At 42.0% G+C, this 16,051-nt stretch overlaps 1 protein-coding gene across 8 annotated transcripts in view; it reads right to left on the bottom strand.

Moving 5' to 3' along the window:
- Positions 1 to 16,051, bottom strand: part of EHBP1 (EH domain binding protein 1) — a 310,727-nt gene that overhangs the window by 162,722 nt on the left and 131,954 nt on the right. For all 8 annotated transcript variants that reach the window (XM_070429315.1, XM_070429313.1, XM_070429318.1 and 5 more), the window contains one exon: positions 13,415 to 13,604. In XM_070429315.1, the coding sequence (XP_070285416.1) occupies positions 13,415 to 13,604 (190 nt within the window). The remainder of the gene's footprint in view (positions 1 to 13,414; positions 13,605 to 16,051) is intronic.

The raw sequence follows: 16,051 nt of genomic DNA, 5'->3' as shown, positions 1-16,051 counted from the left end.
ACACTCTCTCTCTAGGCAATATTGTATCAAGAATCCTCCCACGTTCAAAGTCGACTACATCTGTTGCTCTTTTCCATTGTTGAAAATTCCTGTCTTAATCCTATTTGACTTTATTCATGAAAAGGTCATCCTGAATTCAACAAATGGAGGAGTAATGCAAAGCACACTGTTGAACATGTAACTAACATGCTCACACTGTCTCAGAGTAGGCCTCCAATCTTGAAGCCTCCAACACTGAAGTGTTATATGCATTACTATAATATTTGCTAAACATCATAATAAGGATCTTGACTTTTGGTAGTACACTGCCATTTCTTTTTTTTTAACCAACTATTGAATGTTCATATTACTAACTGTGCTTCCTTGACAGCATGAATTAACTGAGAGGGTCTATCTACTCTAACCCTATTATCACCATCAGTGTTTGGCAAAAGTAACCTTTCCCCCCTTGCTCCTCCATAGAATGGCATCTCTCATTCTTTAAATTCTCAAAATATGCCAATGAAACTAAATTATTTGATTCAACTTAAAAGAGAAGTTTCCAATTACAATAAGCAGCAAAATGGGTTTGGTTGTGTCTCAAAACTCTTAATAAACACTGATTATGAACCATAGCTATAATACATTGTGCCTCTGGCCTTTTTCTCTATGCTAAATATAGTTCAAATCTATAATTTGTTGCCATCCATACATACCTGACCAAAACTAGAAGACATTAATAGAAAGATTAAAGTAAGCACTAAAATAAACTTGACTAAAGATTTATGAGGTGAAGATAATTATTTTTAATATGCTCATAACTCACTATGACTAAAATATGAGAATACTTACTCATCCAAAGCTTATGTTCAAGTTAAAAAAAGATGCCTGCCAACTTAAGGAGAACCATGCTCAATTATTTTCAAGCAATTAAGGCCACTGTTATTCCTATGGTTTAACATGGAAAAGAAATCTTGTCCATAATACACGTTGTGTAGCCACTGAAAACAGTATGGAGTTTCCTCAAAAAATTAAAAATGGAACTTCCATTTGACTCAGCAATCCTACTTATGGGAATATATCCTAAAAACCTCGAAACACCAATCAGAAAGAATATATGCACTCCTATGTTCATAGCAACATCTATATATATATATATATATATAAGCCTAAGCAACTGTCATGACGGAATGACTGGAACGACCGGTTGCTATGACACGCACTGACCACAAGTGGGGCAGACGCTCAACGGAGGAGCTGCCCCCAGCTCCCAGGCCCCAACTGGGTGATCAGGGCCTGCTGGCCAACCTCCTGGTTCCTCCCCTCGGCTGGCAGGCCCCCTCGGGCTGAGACGGGGAACTGGGGGTAGATGGAGGTGGATGGAGCCCCTTTCCCAGGGGGGCCAAGGACAGGTTCCCTCCTCGGGGCCAGTGGTTAACCTTCCAGGTCCCTCCCCCTGCCCCTCCCATGGCCACAGGCCCCAATTGGCCCACCGCCCGCCCGCCACGGTAGCGGTTGGCCTCTCCCCCCAACTGAAAGGCCCCGATCGCCCATTCGGGGCCTGCCGGCCAAGCTCCCGGTCCCTCCCCCCAGCCAGGCCCTGGGCTGGGATGGGGAACTGGGGTTGGGTGGCGGTGGACGCAGGAGGCAAGGGAAGGAGGAGGGGGTCAGGGGGGGATGGGGGAGCAGGGGAGGCGAGGAGGGGGGAACCACATGGTGGCGGTGTGCGGGGTGGCGAGGGAAGGAGGAGGCAGGGAGGTGGGGAGGTGGGGAACCTAATCGGCCCTGATCGCCGGCCAGGCCTAGGGACCCCACCCATGCATGAATTTTGTGCACTGGGTCTCTAGTTATTTATAATAGCTAAGATCTGGAAACAGCTCAAGTGCACATCAGTAAATGAATGGATAAAAAAGCTGTGGACATTTACATAATGGAATATTATGCTGTAAAAAAGAGGGATCTCTTACCCTTTGGGATAGCATGGATGGATCTGGAGAATATTATGCTAAGTGAAATAAGCCAATCTAAGAAAGACAAATATCATATGATCTCACTTATTTGTGGAATCTAATGAACAAAATGAATTGACTAACAAAATTAAGACCTGAAGCATGGAGGTATGGAACAGACTGACATACTTCGATGTGGGGTTGAGGGGACGAGAAGAGATAAACCAAAGAACTTATATACTTAGTAGAGGCCCAATGCATGAAATTCGTGCAAGAGTAGGCCTTCCTTCCCCTGGCTGCCGGCATTGGCTTCCCTCCAACACCCGGGACCCGGGCTTCCCTCGTAGCCCCAGCTTCGTCTGGAAGGATGTCCAGTCTAATTAGCATATTAAGCTTTTATTATTATAGACTAGAGGCCCACTGCATGAAATTCATACGTGGGTAGGGTCCCTAGGCCTGGCCGATGATCAGGGCTGATCAGGTTCCCCACCTACTTCTTCCCTCACTGCCTGTGCACCACCTAAACTAATGAACAAAATAGATCCAGAGACATCACAGAATCAGAAATTATAATATAGTAAACATAAGTAATTATCTCTTAAGATTCACAAGGCATTCTGGGTATAAGAATGGTCCCAAACTGTGGAATTTCATTCTAGAACATAAATATATTTTACTAGAGGCCTGGTGCACAAAAATTTGTGCACTCGTGGGGGAGAGGGGGTCCCTCAGCCCATCCTGTGCCCTCTCGCAGTCTGGGACCCCTCAGGAGATAATGACCTGCTGGCTTAGGCCTGCTCCCGGGTGGCAGAGGGCAGGCCCAATCCCTAGGTGCAGCCCCTGGTCAGGCTCAGAGCAGGGCCGATTGGGGAGTTGGGGCGCTGCTCCCTGTCATCCACAGAGCAGGGCGGATCAGGAGGTTGCGATGCCACCCCTAGTCACGCTCAGGGTACAGCTGATTGGGGGGTTGGGGCACCGCCCCGTCACACTCAAGGCAGGGTCGATGGGGAGGTTGCGGCGCCACCCCCTGTGACGCACAGAGCAGGGCCGATCAGGGGGTTGGGGCGTTTCCCCGTCATGCACAGAGCAGGGCCCATGAGGGGGGGTGGGGCTCTGTACCCTGTCACACACAGAGCAGGGCCGATCAGGGGGTTGAGGAGCTCCCCCCTGTCACGCACAGAGCAGGGCCGATCAGGGGGTTGAGGAGTTCCCCCTGTCACTCACAGAGTAGGGCCGATAGGGGAGTTGGGGCACCGCCCCCTGTCACACACAGAGCAGGGCGGATCAGGGGGTTGGGGCGCTGCCCCCTGTCATGCACAGAGCAGGGACCATCAGGGGGGTTGGGGCTCCGTACCCTGTCACACAGAGCAGGGCTGATCAGGGGGTTGAGAAGCTCCCCCCTGTCATGCACAGAGCAGGGCCCATCACGGGGTTGAGGAGCTCCCCCATCACTCACAGAGTAGGGCCGATAGGGGAGTTGGGGCACCACCCCCATCACACACAGAGCAGGGCAGATCAGGGGGTTGGGGCGCCGCCCTCTATCACCCACAGAGCAGGGCAGATGAGGGGGTTGGGGTGCCGCCACTGTCACACTCAGGGCAGGGCCAATGGGGAGGTTATGGCTCTACCCCATCACACACAGAGCAGGGCCCGTTGGGGGGGGGGGGGGTTAGGGCGCCGCCCTCTATCACCCACAGAGCAGGGCTGATCAGGGGGTTGGGGTGCTGCACCCTGTCACACACAGAGCCGCAGGGCCATCAGGGGGTTAGGGAGCTCCCCCCTATCAGGCACAGTGCAGGGCTGATCAGGGGGTTGGGGCGCCTTCCCCTGTCACGAACAAAGCAGGGCAGATAGGGAGGTTGTGGCCCCGCCCCCTGTCACACACAGAGCTGCAGGGCGATCAGGGGGTTTGGGCGCTGCCCCCGTCACGCTGATCCTGGTGCCGGGAGGCATATTACCCTTTTACTATATAGAATAGAGGCCTGGAGCATGGGTGGGGGCTGGCTGGTTTGCCCTGAAGGGTGTCCTGGATCAGGGTGGGGGTCCCCACTGGGGTGCCTGGCCAGTCTGGCTGAGGGGCTGAGGGCCGTTTTCAGGCTGGCGGGTGACTGAAGCTCCCAACTGTTCCTTTTTTTCTTTCTTTTTTTTTTGTTCTGGGCCAGCTTTAGCTCTGAGGCCTCAGCTGCTGAAAGCAGGTTTCTGGCCTTTGTTTACCTTCTGTATTTGATACAATGTTGCGGTCCGGCTGGCTGAAGCCCGGCTGAATAAAGCAGGTTTCTGGGGTTTGGTTTAGCTTCTATATTTGTTACAATGTTTCTTAGAGTTGCAGCTCAGAGGCCGGCAAGTCAGGTGGGGAACGTTGGAGTCCGCAGTCACTGGAGCAAGCAAGCCTCCCTGTTCGCTTCAGTGCATGGCTGCCGGCCGCCATCTTGCCTGGCAGTTAATTTGCATATCGCCCTGATTAGCCAATGGGAAGGGTAGCGGATGTACGGCTAATTACCATGTTTCTCTTTTATTAGATAGGAGGATTGTAAAGTAATACTGTGATGTTTACATTCTCAAAGAATTATTAATTTATTCACAATGTGTTTTCAATGACTGGATTTGCTTCTCAATAAGAGCACTATTAGAGGGGGTTTATCTAGCTTTAAAAGTCATCCTTCTGCAGCACTATGCTGAATGCTAGTAAAAGTGTTTTTTTAAAAAGGACAAAAAGATTCCCGAGTTATAAACTTAAGACCTAATGAAATGATCTAACTACATACAGGTTTGCAAAGAAAATGCTCACACACTCAATGATAATGGCACTAGTTGTGCCAATATATAGCGTATATATTAATCCTTAGATTACAACATTTAATCCACGTATTAAAGAATTTACACATCCCACAGTAGTTGGCCCTTCTATACATAAGTCAGTTAAAGAATACCTATTACCACTAAAAATATGTCTTAACTTCTTGTTTTAATGCCATGAAAACAGACAGTAAAAGAATATTAAGCCATTTTATGATATCTAGTTGCTCCATTAACTCAATTGTACTGTGTGACTGCTTTCAAGACTCATCTCCAAGTTCAAACCTGTTAGCCTTGTTCTTCAAGCTTTTCAAGATGGGACTTATGTTAAAAAAAAAAAAACACACACACACACAGTGCCAAGCAAAAAGTTTAAGGAAACATAAAACCTTCATAGAAATGATCACAGGAGTTCAACTTAATTATAAATAACTTCCTCACCAACATAAGTAGTAAAACAAAAAATTTTCAATAGATTTATAGTTTATTTTTTGTTTATATTTTCTTCTTTGACCTATACATTACTTGAATGTATATATGTTAATTTTAACACATTGCGGGCAGATCACGAGCATTCTCATGTTTTCATATTACACAGTATTTTACATAAATGTTAAAGGCACGCCTTAAAATTAAATACCCATTGCATTTTGAAGTTATTTATTACATGTTCTTACAAGCTAATATCTTTTTAAAGTATAATACTTTGTAAAAAGTTTTTTGTACTCATTCAATAGAAACTTGTCTGGCAACTGGGGAAAGCCAGCAATAAAACTACTGGTGCACAATGTGTTAAAATGTATATGTTTGTTCTAGTTATTGTTTTGTTGTTGATTTCTAGATTAATTGCACTATGGGCAGAAAACATAATTTCAACCCTCTGAAATTTATCAAATACTTACTTTAGTGCCTAAGACATAGTTACTTTTTGTAAATAAATGACTTCTGCAGTTGCATAGTGTAATATATTTTATGGGGTCAAAATTGTTAATTGAGTCTTTAAATCTTACTGATTTTTTTTTTTTAGTCTGCCTATTCCATCAATTATATAGAGATGTGCTCTAACTGCTCACTATAATATAAATTATGTGTTTCTCCTTGTAGTTCTTTCAAAGTTAACTATGTATATTTTGAGAATATGTTACTAGGTGAATGTAAAATAAAAAGTTATATCTTCTTGGTGAACTGAATCTTCTATCATGATATAATCAGCTTTATATCTAGTAATCCATTTAGTTTTAAAACATTATATTTGATATTAATATGGCTACATTGATTTTCTTTGGGTTGCTTTCCTGGTAAATCTTCTTTCAGTCTTTTAATTTCAATCTTTCAGATATCTATTTTTAGATTTGTATAGTTAGATATTTTCAAAATCCAGATTGATATTTGTTTTTAACTGCAACACTTGGCCCATTTTGATTTAATATGATTACTGATAATGTGAGTTTAAGTCTATCAATTCAAGTTTTCTACTTGTTCCAATCACTTCCTGTTTATTTTTCCCTCCTCTTATTGAATTTATCTCCTTTATCAAATTATTAATTTAAAAAATCTTTCCTCTATTTTCTCAAGTTTGATATTTCTATCCTTTTAGTAGTTGCCCTAAAAATTACAAGCTTACTTAACTAATCACTGTCTAAAGAGCAATCTTTACCCTTTTTCTCAATAATATAGGGATCTTAGAATACATTAGTGTACTTATCCTCATATCCAGCTTATATATTACTAGAGGCCCGGTGCACGAATTCGTGCACCAGTGGGGTCCCTCAACCTGGCCTGCGGGATCAGGCTGAAACCAGCTCTCTGACATCCCCCGAGGAGTCCAGGATTGGGAGAGGGTGCAGGCCAGGCTCAGGGACCCCACCGGTGCACGATCGGGGCCGGAGAGGAACACAGGAGGCTGGCCAGCATGGGAGGGACCACGGGAGGGCTCCAGGGCCTGTCCAGCTGGTCTCGCTCAGTCCCGATCGCCCAGACCCCAGCAGCAAGCTAACCTACCAGTCAGAGCGTCTGCCCCCTGGTAGTCAGTGCACATCATAGCAACTGGTTGACCGGCCAACTGTCTGCCCCCTGGTGGTCAGTGCACGTCATAGTGACCAGTTGACTATCTACCCCATGGTGGTCAGTGAACATCATAGCGAGAGGTTGAATGGCTTTAGCATATCATTAGCATATTGCGCTTTGATTGATTGAACAGATGACCGGACCACTGGACACTTAGCATATTAGGCTTTTATTATATAGGATGCTCTTCAGCCTCTGTAGGCAGTTGCCATTCAGTGCAGTTTGGCACTTTGCCATACAAAAAAATTGTGGCCCTACCAGGTTTGGCTCAGTGGATAGAGTGTTGGCCTGCAGACTGAAGGGTGTTGGGTTTGATTCCACTCAAGAGCACAGACCCTGGTTGCAGGCTCGATCCCAGCATGTGTGGGAGGCAACCAATTGATGTGTTTCTCTCACATTGATGTTTCTCTCTCTCTGTCTCTCACCCTCCCTTCCACTCGCTCTAAAAATCAATGAAAAAATATCCTTGGCTAAGGATTAAAAAAACAAACAAATAAATTGTGGTGTAATATCCTTTTATTATTTGACTAAAATTTTAGTCTGATTTTTTCAAAAGCTTTATTTGAACTATTGTCTCCTTTTTAATTTACAAATAAGGAAAATAATTAGCCAGGAAGCATATCTTTTTAGGCATTAAAACGGTTTAATAATTTTAATAAAAATATTTTGATGTAAAACACACTTTCCTGTTTTCCTAATAGAATACCATATACAAAACATATACACCATGGCTGGTGCTACTCAGTGGTTAGACCATCTGCCTGCATACCAAAGGGTTGCAGGTTCGATTCTGGGTCAAGGGCACGTACCTGGATTGGGGGGTCTGTTCCCTGACCCTGGTAGGGGCAAGAGCGTGGGAGGCAGCTAGTAGCAACTAGTTCAATGTGTCTCTCTCACACTGTTTTTTTTTCTCTCTCTCTCTCTTCCCCTTCCTCCTTCCTTTCCATTCTCTCTGAAATGCAATGGAAAAAAAGTACCTTCACATGAGGATTAACAAAAATATAACCACCACCACAAAATAGTACCACTCTTTTATGTTGACTCAAGGTTGCCAAAATGGTCAATTATTTCTCTATGCTTTAATACTGCAAAATCTTCAGGAATATATTCCAGTCTACTGTGGGAATATATGTGTGTGTACACACACAAACACACACACACACACACAGAGGAATATATATATCTATGATAAATAAGCCCCATACTTCTCACCTGCCATTTATCATTTTTATTATTGTTATTATGCCATTAATCTTATCTTCTTCCTTATCTCATTCATAATTGTATAGTTAGTAGTTTCCAGTTTCTTTTTCTTTTTTTCAGTTTGGCAATGGTCCATTTTTTTCCCAAATGAAATCTTACATGAATTCCAATATATAAATGCATGTGGATTTGTGCTGTAAAAGTGGAACACGGGGTTTAGTACCTTGCTGTTAAGCCTCCATACCTGGTCTCCAGTGCTGAATACCAAGGCACCTCATGAAAACCCAGGTCACCACCAAATAGTTTAATATCCCCGATCAAACCTAAGAGTGACTTCCTCTCATGAAAGATAAACATTTTTTATGGTAATGTTATCTTGCATTTTGTATGGAAGGCAACAACAACAAAAAAGATGCATGCTCTTATTACTCCAAAACCTATATTAGTATAACAAACAAAAACAAAGTAAAACATGAGTCACTATGTTTCTACTATCTGTGTCTGAGCAGATAGTAAAAGCATTTACTAAGAGAAGCATGATAGTAAATGTTCAGCCTTTCCTATTAACATGACTTATTTCATGATGTATCTGCAATAAAACATTATCCTCAAAAAATGTAAAAAATAGCCATGTTATACTTCACTACAACAGAATTTAATCACCATATATAGCAATGTTTCTATGAAAAAAAGTACTAAGAGTTCCAATTTTGAACTGGAAATACCTCTTTAGAGGTAGACTGGTACAGTGGGAAAAGTATGGGTTTTAGACTCAAAAGGCTTGAACTTTAATCCTGGCACTGTCACTACTAGTTACTTAACTAAGATTCAGTTTCTCATATATAAAAAGGAGATAATGGTATGTATTTCTCAGGTTGTTCTATGGATCAAACGAGGTAACAGAATATTGTCTGCCACACAATAGGCACTATTAAGTTCCTTTCCACTTCCTTACAAAGAGATTAGGAGTTCTTGATTAGCTTCAAACTCTTGATTGGACTCCAAAAAAAGATGGGACAGGAAGTAGGTCCTGAAGTAGATTCGGGGTAATAGGGGGTAATAGGTTTAGGTACTCTTGATGATTCGACTGGATAAAGGACCTAACTAGCTCTTGATTCTGACTAGCATCCCTATTACAGCCTTCTTCTTCCCCCACCATGGGTACAGAACTTGGCCATCTCCTTTGCTTTACACTTCCACCACTTGCTACTTTCATGTAGAGTCCCTGACAACTACCCTTTGCCCTAGACCCGTGGTCGGCAAACTGCGGCTCATGAGCCACATGCGGCTCTTTGGCCCCTTGAGTGTGGCTCTTCCTAAGCCTTAGGAGTACCCTAATTAAGTTAATAACAATGTAGCTACCTATATAGTTTAAGTTTAAAAAATTTGACTCTCAAAAGAAATTTCAATTGTTGTACTGTTGATATTTGGCTCTGTTGACTAATGAGTTTGCCAACCACTGCCCTAGACAACTGTAGGACACAATTTAGTTCTAGTTTCTCCCCTTAAAGTTATAGGGTACAAATATATATATATATATATATATCTGATATAAAAACAAACACCTAAAGACTGACTTTTGGAATAGCACAGTAAAGACCTCAGTGAACTTAATCTCCCCAATGAAAATATAGGCAAACAGGAAAAACCAAGATGGCGGCATAGGTAAACACCGGAAATTGCTGCCTCCCACAACAACTTCAAAAATACAACTAAAAGACAAAACGGACATCATCCAGAACCACAGGAAGGCTGGCTGAGTGGAAATTCTACAACTAGAAGGAAAGAGAAAAGCACTGAGACTCAGAGGAGGTGCGGAAGTAAAGTGCAGAGGTACGGAGGCACATGCGATAAGGCTGGCAACTGAGGATGCGGCTGTCTTTTTTGAATCGGGAGGGAGTCTCAAGCCCCCGACTGCTTTGAACTCCAGTTCCGGGAAGTCTCTGGGGACCCAGACTCATACGGGGAGAAACTGGACTGTCTGGCAGCGGGCAGAACTCAGAACTCGAGGGTGGCTTCCTCTCAGAGGTGCCTGCAGCGATTACCGGGACACTGAGACGGGAGGCCTCTTAGGGCAGGGCTGAGGATCAGCCATAGCTGTTTGCTCCACCCTGTTGATCCCCTGAGACCCCGCCCCAACCAAGCTGTGGCAGAGGCTTTTGCATATGAATGCCTTGGCCCTTTGCAATCTGAAAATTACCTAACAAACTGCAGCTGGGTCAGAGAGACCCAGAACTTCCAAGAGAAGGCCCAAAACCCCACAGCAGCTTGCATTGCTTCACAGCTGGGCCTCATCTGGGCACCTCCAAACCCCAAACAAGGAAGGGGAATCTGCAGATCTCTTCGTAGCACCTGCTGGGTAGCCTCAGGCAGAGGCTAAATTAGCACCTCCTTAGATCCAAGAGCCAGATTACAACTCCTCAGATCCATAAGGGACACACTCAGGGGGCAGACTCAGTGAGCACCAAAGCCCCACTGAAGCAAGTCTTGCCCCATAAGGGTGTCTTCAGCACAGAAGTTCTCCCACCGTAGACACAGCTGATTCTCACAGCCAATTGGCCTGGAGGTCAATTCCTCCCAGTGATACCTACAACAATCAAGGCTTAACTACAACAAGACTGTGCACAAAGCCCACAAAGGGGTGCACCAAGAGTGTCCACCTCAGGTAATTGGGGAGGCTGAGCCACTGGGCCCTATAGGACACCTAGCACAGAAAGCCACTCTATCAACACAAGGAAGCATAAAAAATGGGGAGACAAAGAAACAGATCACAAATGACAGAAATGGAGGAAAGTAAACTACTGGATATAGAGTTCAAAATCACACTTTTAAGGTTTTTCAAGAACTTTCTAGAAACCACCGATAAATTTCGTAAGACCCTCAAAAAGTCTGGTGAAACCACCGATAAATGTAGTGAGACCCTCGATGTTATGAAAAAGGACCAACTAGAAATTAAGCATACACTGACTGAAATAAAGGATATTATGCAGAGTTCCAACAGCAGACTAGAGGATCGCAAGAATCAAGTCAAAGATTTGAAATGCGAAGAAGCAAAAAACACCCAACCGGAAAAGCAAAATGAAAAAAGAATCCAAAAATACAAAGATAGTGTAAGGAGCCTCTGGGACAGCTTCAAGCGTACCAACATCCGAATTATAGGGGTGCCAGAAGAAGAGAGAGAGCAAGATATTGAAAACCTATTTGAAGAAATAATGACAGAAAACTACCCCCACCTGGTGAAAGAAATAGACTTACAAGTCCAGGAAGCACAGAGAACTCCAAACAAAAGGAATCCAAAGAGGACCACACCAAGACACATCATCATTAAAATGCCAAGGGCAAAAGACAAAGAGAGAATCTTAAAAGCAGCAAGAGAAAGACAGTCAGTTACCTACAAGGGAGTACCCATATGACTGTCAGCTGATTTCTCAACAGAAACTTTGCAGGCCAGAAGGGAGTGGCAAGAAATATTCAAAGTGATGAATGCCAAGAACCTACAACCAAGATTACTTTACCCAGCAAAGCTATCATTCAGAATTGAAGGGCAGATAAAGAGCTTCACAGATAAGGAAAAGCTAAAGGAGTTCATCACCACCAAACCAGTATTATATGAAATGCTGAAAGGTATCCTTTAAGAAGAGGAAGAAGAAGAAAAAGCTAAAGATACAAATTATGAACAACAAATACACATCTATCAATAAGTGAATCTAAAAATCAAGTGAATAAATAATCTGATGAACAGACTAAACTGGTGATTATAATAGAATCAGGGACATAGAAAGGGAGTGGACTGACTATTGTTTGGGGGGGAAAGGGGTGTGGGGGATGCGGGAAGAGACTGGACAAAAATCGTGCACCTATGGATGAGGACAGTGGGGGAGGGGAGTGAGGGCGGAGGGAGGGGTGGGAACTGGGTGGAGGGGAGCTATGGGGGGAAAAAGAGGAACAACTGTAATAATCTGAACAATAAAGATTTAATTAAAAAAAAGAAAATACAGGCAAACAAGCTATTTCATTTGATGAAAGCCACTGGCATTTAATGAAAGCCACTGAATAAAGTAAAAAAAAAAAATCCAAGAGAAAACTCTGATGCCCTCAAGAAAAGCAGCAGCCTAGGCATCTCATGAGGAGTAGAATCCAGACATCATACAATTAATAAAAATGCCTGTTCCAATCCTGGCTGGGGGACCTGTGACCTTTACTTTATCTGAGTTTGAGATCATCTTATTTTTCCCTTAACTACCCATGAGAATTACATAATGTAATATGGTAACAAAACAACACCAAAACACCCATGAGTAGATGAGCAAGCTATTTACCCCCAAAACACTTGCTAAATCCAACATTTCTACCTTACATATGGAATCTATCATACTATTTGCAAACAAACCATTTAAAAGCTTCAGACTTTGTTCTAATACTGTTAACTTTCCACATAGTCATTATGCATTAAAATTTACTTAAAAAATGACAATAAAGCCAAAATTATAAGTTGACATATATCAAAGTGACACTATTGAAATTCTTCAACAAAGCTTTTCTCTGCACTGAGCCTTAATCTTTCCAAGGTATTTCTCAAAGGATGACTTCTACTCCTTCTGTATCAGTGTAAGCTGTCCTTCACACCTAGCTAGAGGCATTAAGTATCCTTTGTTTAAATCACGAACCACATACTTGTAATGCCTCTGATTTCAAAATAGCTTTTAAAAAACGAAACTTAACCCAAACTATCGAATCCATCCTATATAATAAAAGCGTAGTATGCAAATTGTCCCCTCGACCTGGAGTTTGTCTGGGAATTCGACCAGGGGGCGGGGCCAGCCAGAGGAAGGGATGCAGGCTTTGGCTGGCAGCAGCGGCAGCAGGCAGCTGGGGGAAGGGAGGGAGTACCTTTTATATAATAAAAGCCTAAACAACCATTACGGCAGAACAACCAGAACAACCGGTTGCTATGATGAGCACTGACCACCAGGTGGGAGATGCTCAACACAGGAGCTGCCTCTGGTGGTCAGTGTGCCTCCACAGGGGTAGCGCCACTCAGCCAGAAGCCAGGCTCATGGCCGGTGAGTGCAGCAGCGGTGGCGGGAAGCACTAAGGAGCAGTGAGGCGAGCAGTAAGGAGTAGCGAGCAGGCGGGCGGTAAGGAACGAGGGGTCCCGGACTGCGAGAGGGCACAGGCCAGGCTGAGGGACACGCCCCCCCCACACACACAATTTTCATGCACCGGGCCTCTAGTTATACTATAAACATATAGTTTCCCATATAGGTTCCCAGACAATCCTGTTTCAGTATAACGAACTTAGTTGAAGTTTATTTTTAAATCATCATAGAAAGCTAACAATGACTTTTCTTAATTTTAATTAAATTGCATGGGGAAAAGCACAAATGTTAACACATGTTTTACTAAGAATAAACCCCTACCTTAGGAGAAGTGGAGAGATCTTTTCCTGCAGAAACAACTGTATTTTCGTTTACTCCTCCCATCTTTGGTGAGATGACTGGTGGGGCTGGGGCTTTTCTTTTCACTCTCTTTTCACTTTCCAGTTCTTGAATTGGATTTATCAAATTATTTGGAGGAGGTGTTGGTTTAGGTTCATAAAAAGGATTTGATCTAAATGAAAGAAGAATTACTGTTAAATGTCTCTTTAGAAGTATTTTATATCTAACTAAAATAATAAATATGTTCATTTATAAAACTAGAAAATATTGAAAATAGTAAGAAAAAAAACCTCAAACTTCTGATACTACAGTTTAGAAACAGTCACTGTTAATCTTGTGTTTTGTTAAGCATTAATAAAATGTTTCACTTCTAAAAAGTATTTTTTAATTTTTTGTAACTCAAGGTGAACTCAGCTCTTATTACATCTAGACCAGTGGTTCTCAACCTTCTAGCCCTTTAAATACAGTTCCTCATGTTGTGACCCAACCATAAAATTATTTTCGTTGCTACTTCATAACTGTAATGTTGCTACTGTTATGAATCGTAATGTAAACATCTGATATGCAGGATGGTCTTAGGCGACCCCTGTGAAAGGGTCATTCAACCGCCAAAGGGGTCGAGACCCACAGGTTGAGAACCACTGATCTAGACCCTTAGGGAAATGTTTTTAATAATAGTAAATCCTACATATAATCCACACCCAAGGAAAAATACATTAGATGTGGAAATAATGATTTGTTTTTTTATACTCCCCACACCAAACATTTTTCCCCCTTGTATTTTATCCCTTTCTCTGTGTTAAATTCCTTTCTTACTAGGGAACATCTTTTACAAGTTTATTCAGTGAGGTTCTATTAGTAGTAAATTCTCCTAAGAGTTAAAAATGTCTTTATTTCAACCTGAAATGATAAACTCAGTGATAGATTAACTGGGTAGAGAATTCTAATTGTCATTTAAATCACCTCAGCATTTTAAAAATATTAACCCACTATCAGCTTATTATTGTTCTTTTGTAAGTCATCTTTTCCCTCTTGCTGTTAACATTTTCTCTTTATTTCTGGTTTTGAGCAATTTTACATGCTATGTCAGGTGTGATTTTTTTAAATTTTTCCTGTTTCAGACTCTTTATATTTCCTGAGTCTGAAGAGTCATGTGTTGCCTTATTTATGAAAAATGATAGCCATTATCTCTTTGGTAGCCTCTTATTTTTTCTGTTCTCCTCTTTAGAAAATCTTATTAGATATATTGAACTATCTCTCGCCTTCATATTTTTAGAAATTTTTGTTCTTCCTGTGCTACATTCTGGATAATCCCTTAACATCTATAATCAAGTTAACTTTTTCTCTCTTCATGTGTCTAATATAACGTAATTTCATGAATTTTTAACTTCAATAAGCTTATTTCTTCATATGACTGTGTGTATAATACCTCAGGTACCGAGATTTGAGTCATTAATAATTTAAACATTTATTTTAAGTGTCTATCTGATAAATTTATTATTTGAGGTTCTTACATATATAATCCTGATGTTTCTTTTGTCTCCTCTTTCTCTTAGTCAACTATTTCCCTGTGTGTTTTGTAATTCTAGATTTTGAGTTCAGAGCTTAATTTGAGGAAATACTTTGTAATCTGAGCTGGGAGTGGCTCTCTTCAGAGTGTTTTATGTGTCGATGTACTTGCATTGCCAAGTACTTTAGGAGGCACTTTATATGTTACTTTCTTGGCTTCGAGGTTCCCAGACAATCCTGTCAATATATCAAATCTACATGAGAGTGGGCCTGGGCTTATAACTTCTCGGGGAAGATTCCCTGCCCCCACCCCATCCCCACCTCTAGAGTCTAGGCCCAGGCAGAAAAATCTTCCTTAAATCCCTTCCTCATAGTTATTCATAAACACAACTATCTGGTATATATGATGAGTTTCTCTATTACACAATAATAAACTGTTTTTCTGGTTCTTATTTTTTAGTTTGTTGAATTTTTTTTCAATAACAGGCAGTCCCCTAGAGTCTAATATCCTGCGTGCATAGAAACAACAGAATTTCTGAGTCTAAAAATCTAAGCACCAGGCCAACCAAACACAGTGATTATAACAAGGGAATTCCATCTAAGTCATATAAGGCCTGTATGGGTGATAGCCCTGTGTTTCAATTCTGCATGTTATTTGAACTACAACAGTACCACACTCACTTAGAACCAAAAGACTCAGAACCAAAACCAATTTTATCTATATCCCTGTCCAAGTATTTATATCTACAGTCACATGAGACTTTGGTTACCAACTATACTAAATCAGAGATGGGAAACATAATCTGTTTGTAATGTCACTCTCACTCTGTACTCAGAGCAGCAGTTAGAATCATGTGACACCTTCCCACTGAGCTGGAGGACAGCCTCATAATCTCAACTTTGCTCAGGATAGCTGGTTTTAATTGAACGGAGTTGACATCTACATAGAAACCTATTCCCTTTTCTTCCTCTTTTTACTTCTATACATTCAAGAGAAAAAGAATAGGAAGTAGGTATATAGTTATATATTTGAAAATTAGCTTTTCAGACCAAAATATTCTTGCCTAGTGACTGAGATATGCTTGAAGTATTTATATCCCATACTTACCA

The sequence above is a fragment of the Myotis yumanensis genome, unplaced genomic scaffold (genome assembly GCF_028538775.1).
Source record: "Myotis yumanensis isolate MYYU_CA2020_CCGP unplaced genomic scaffold, mMyoYum1.0.hap1 SCAF_11, whole genome shotgun sequence".
NCBI classification, from domain to species: Eukaryota; Metazoa; Chordata; class Mammalia; order Chiroptera; family Vespertilionidae; genus Myotis; species Myotis yumanensis.
Note: the sequence above shows the minus strand (reverse complement) of the source record. Positions and strands in the feature narration are given on the sequence as shown.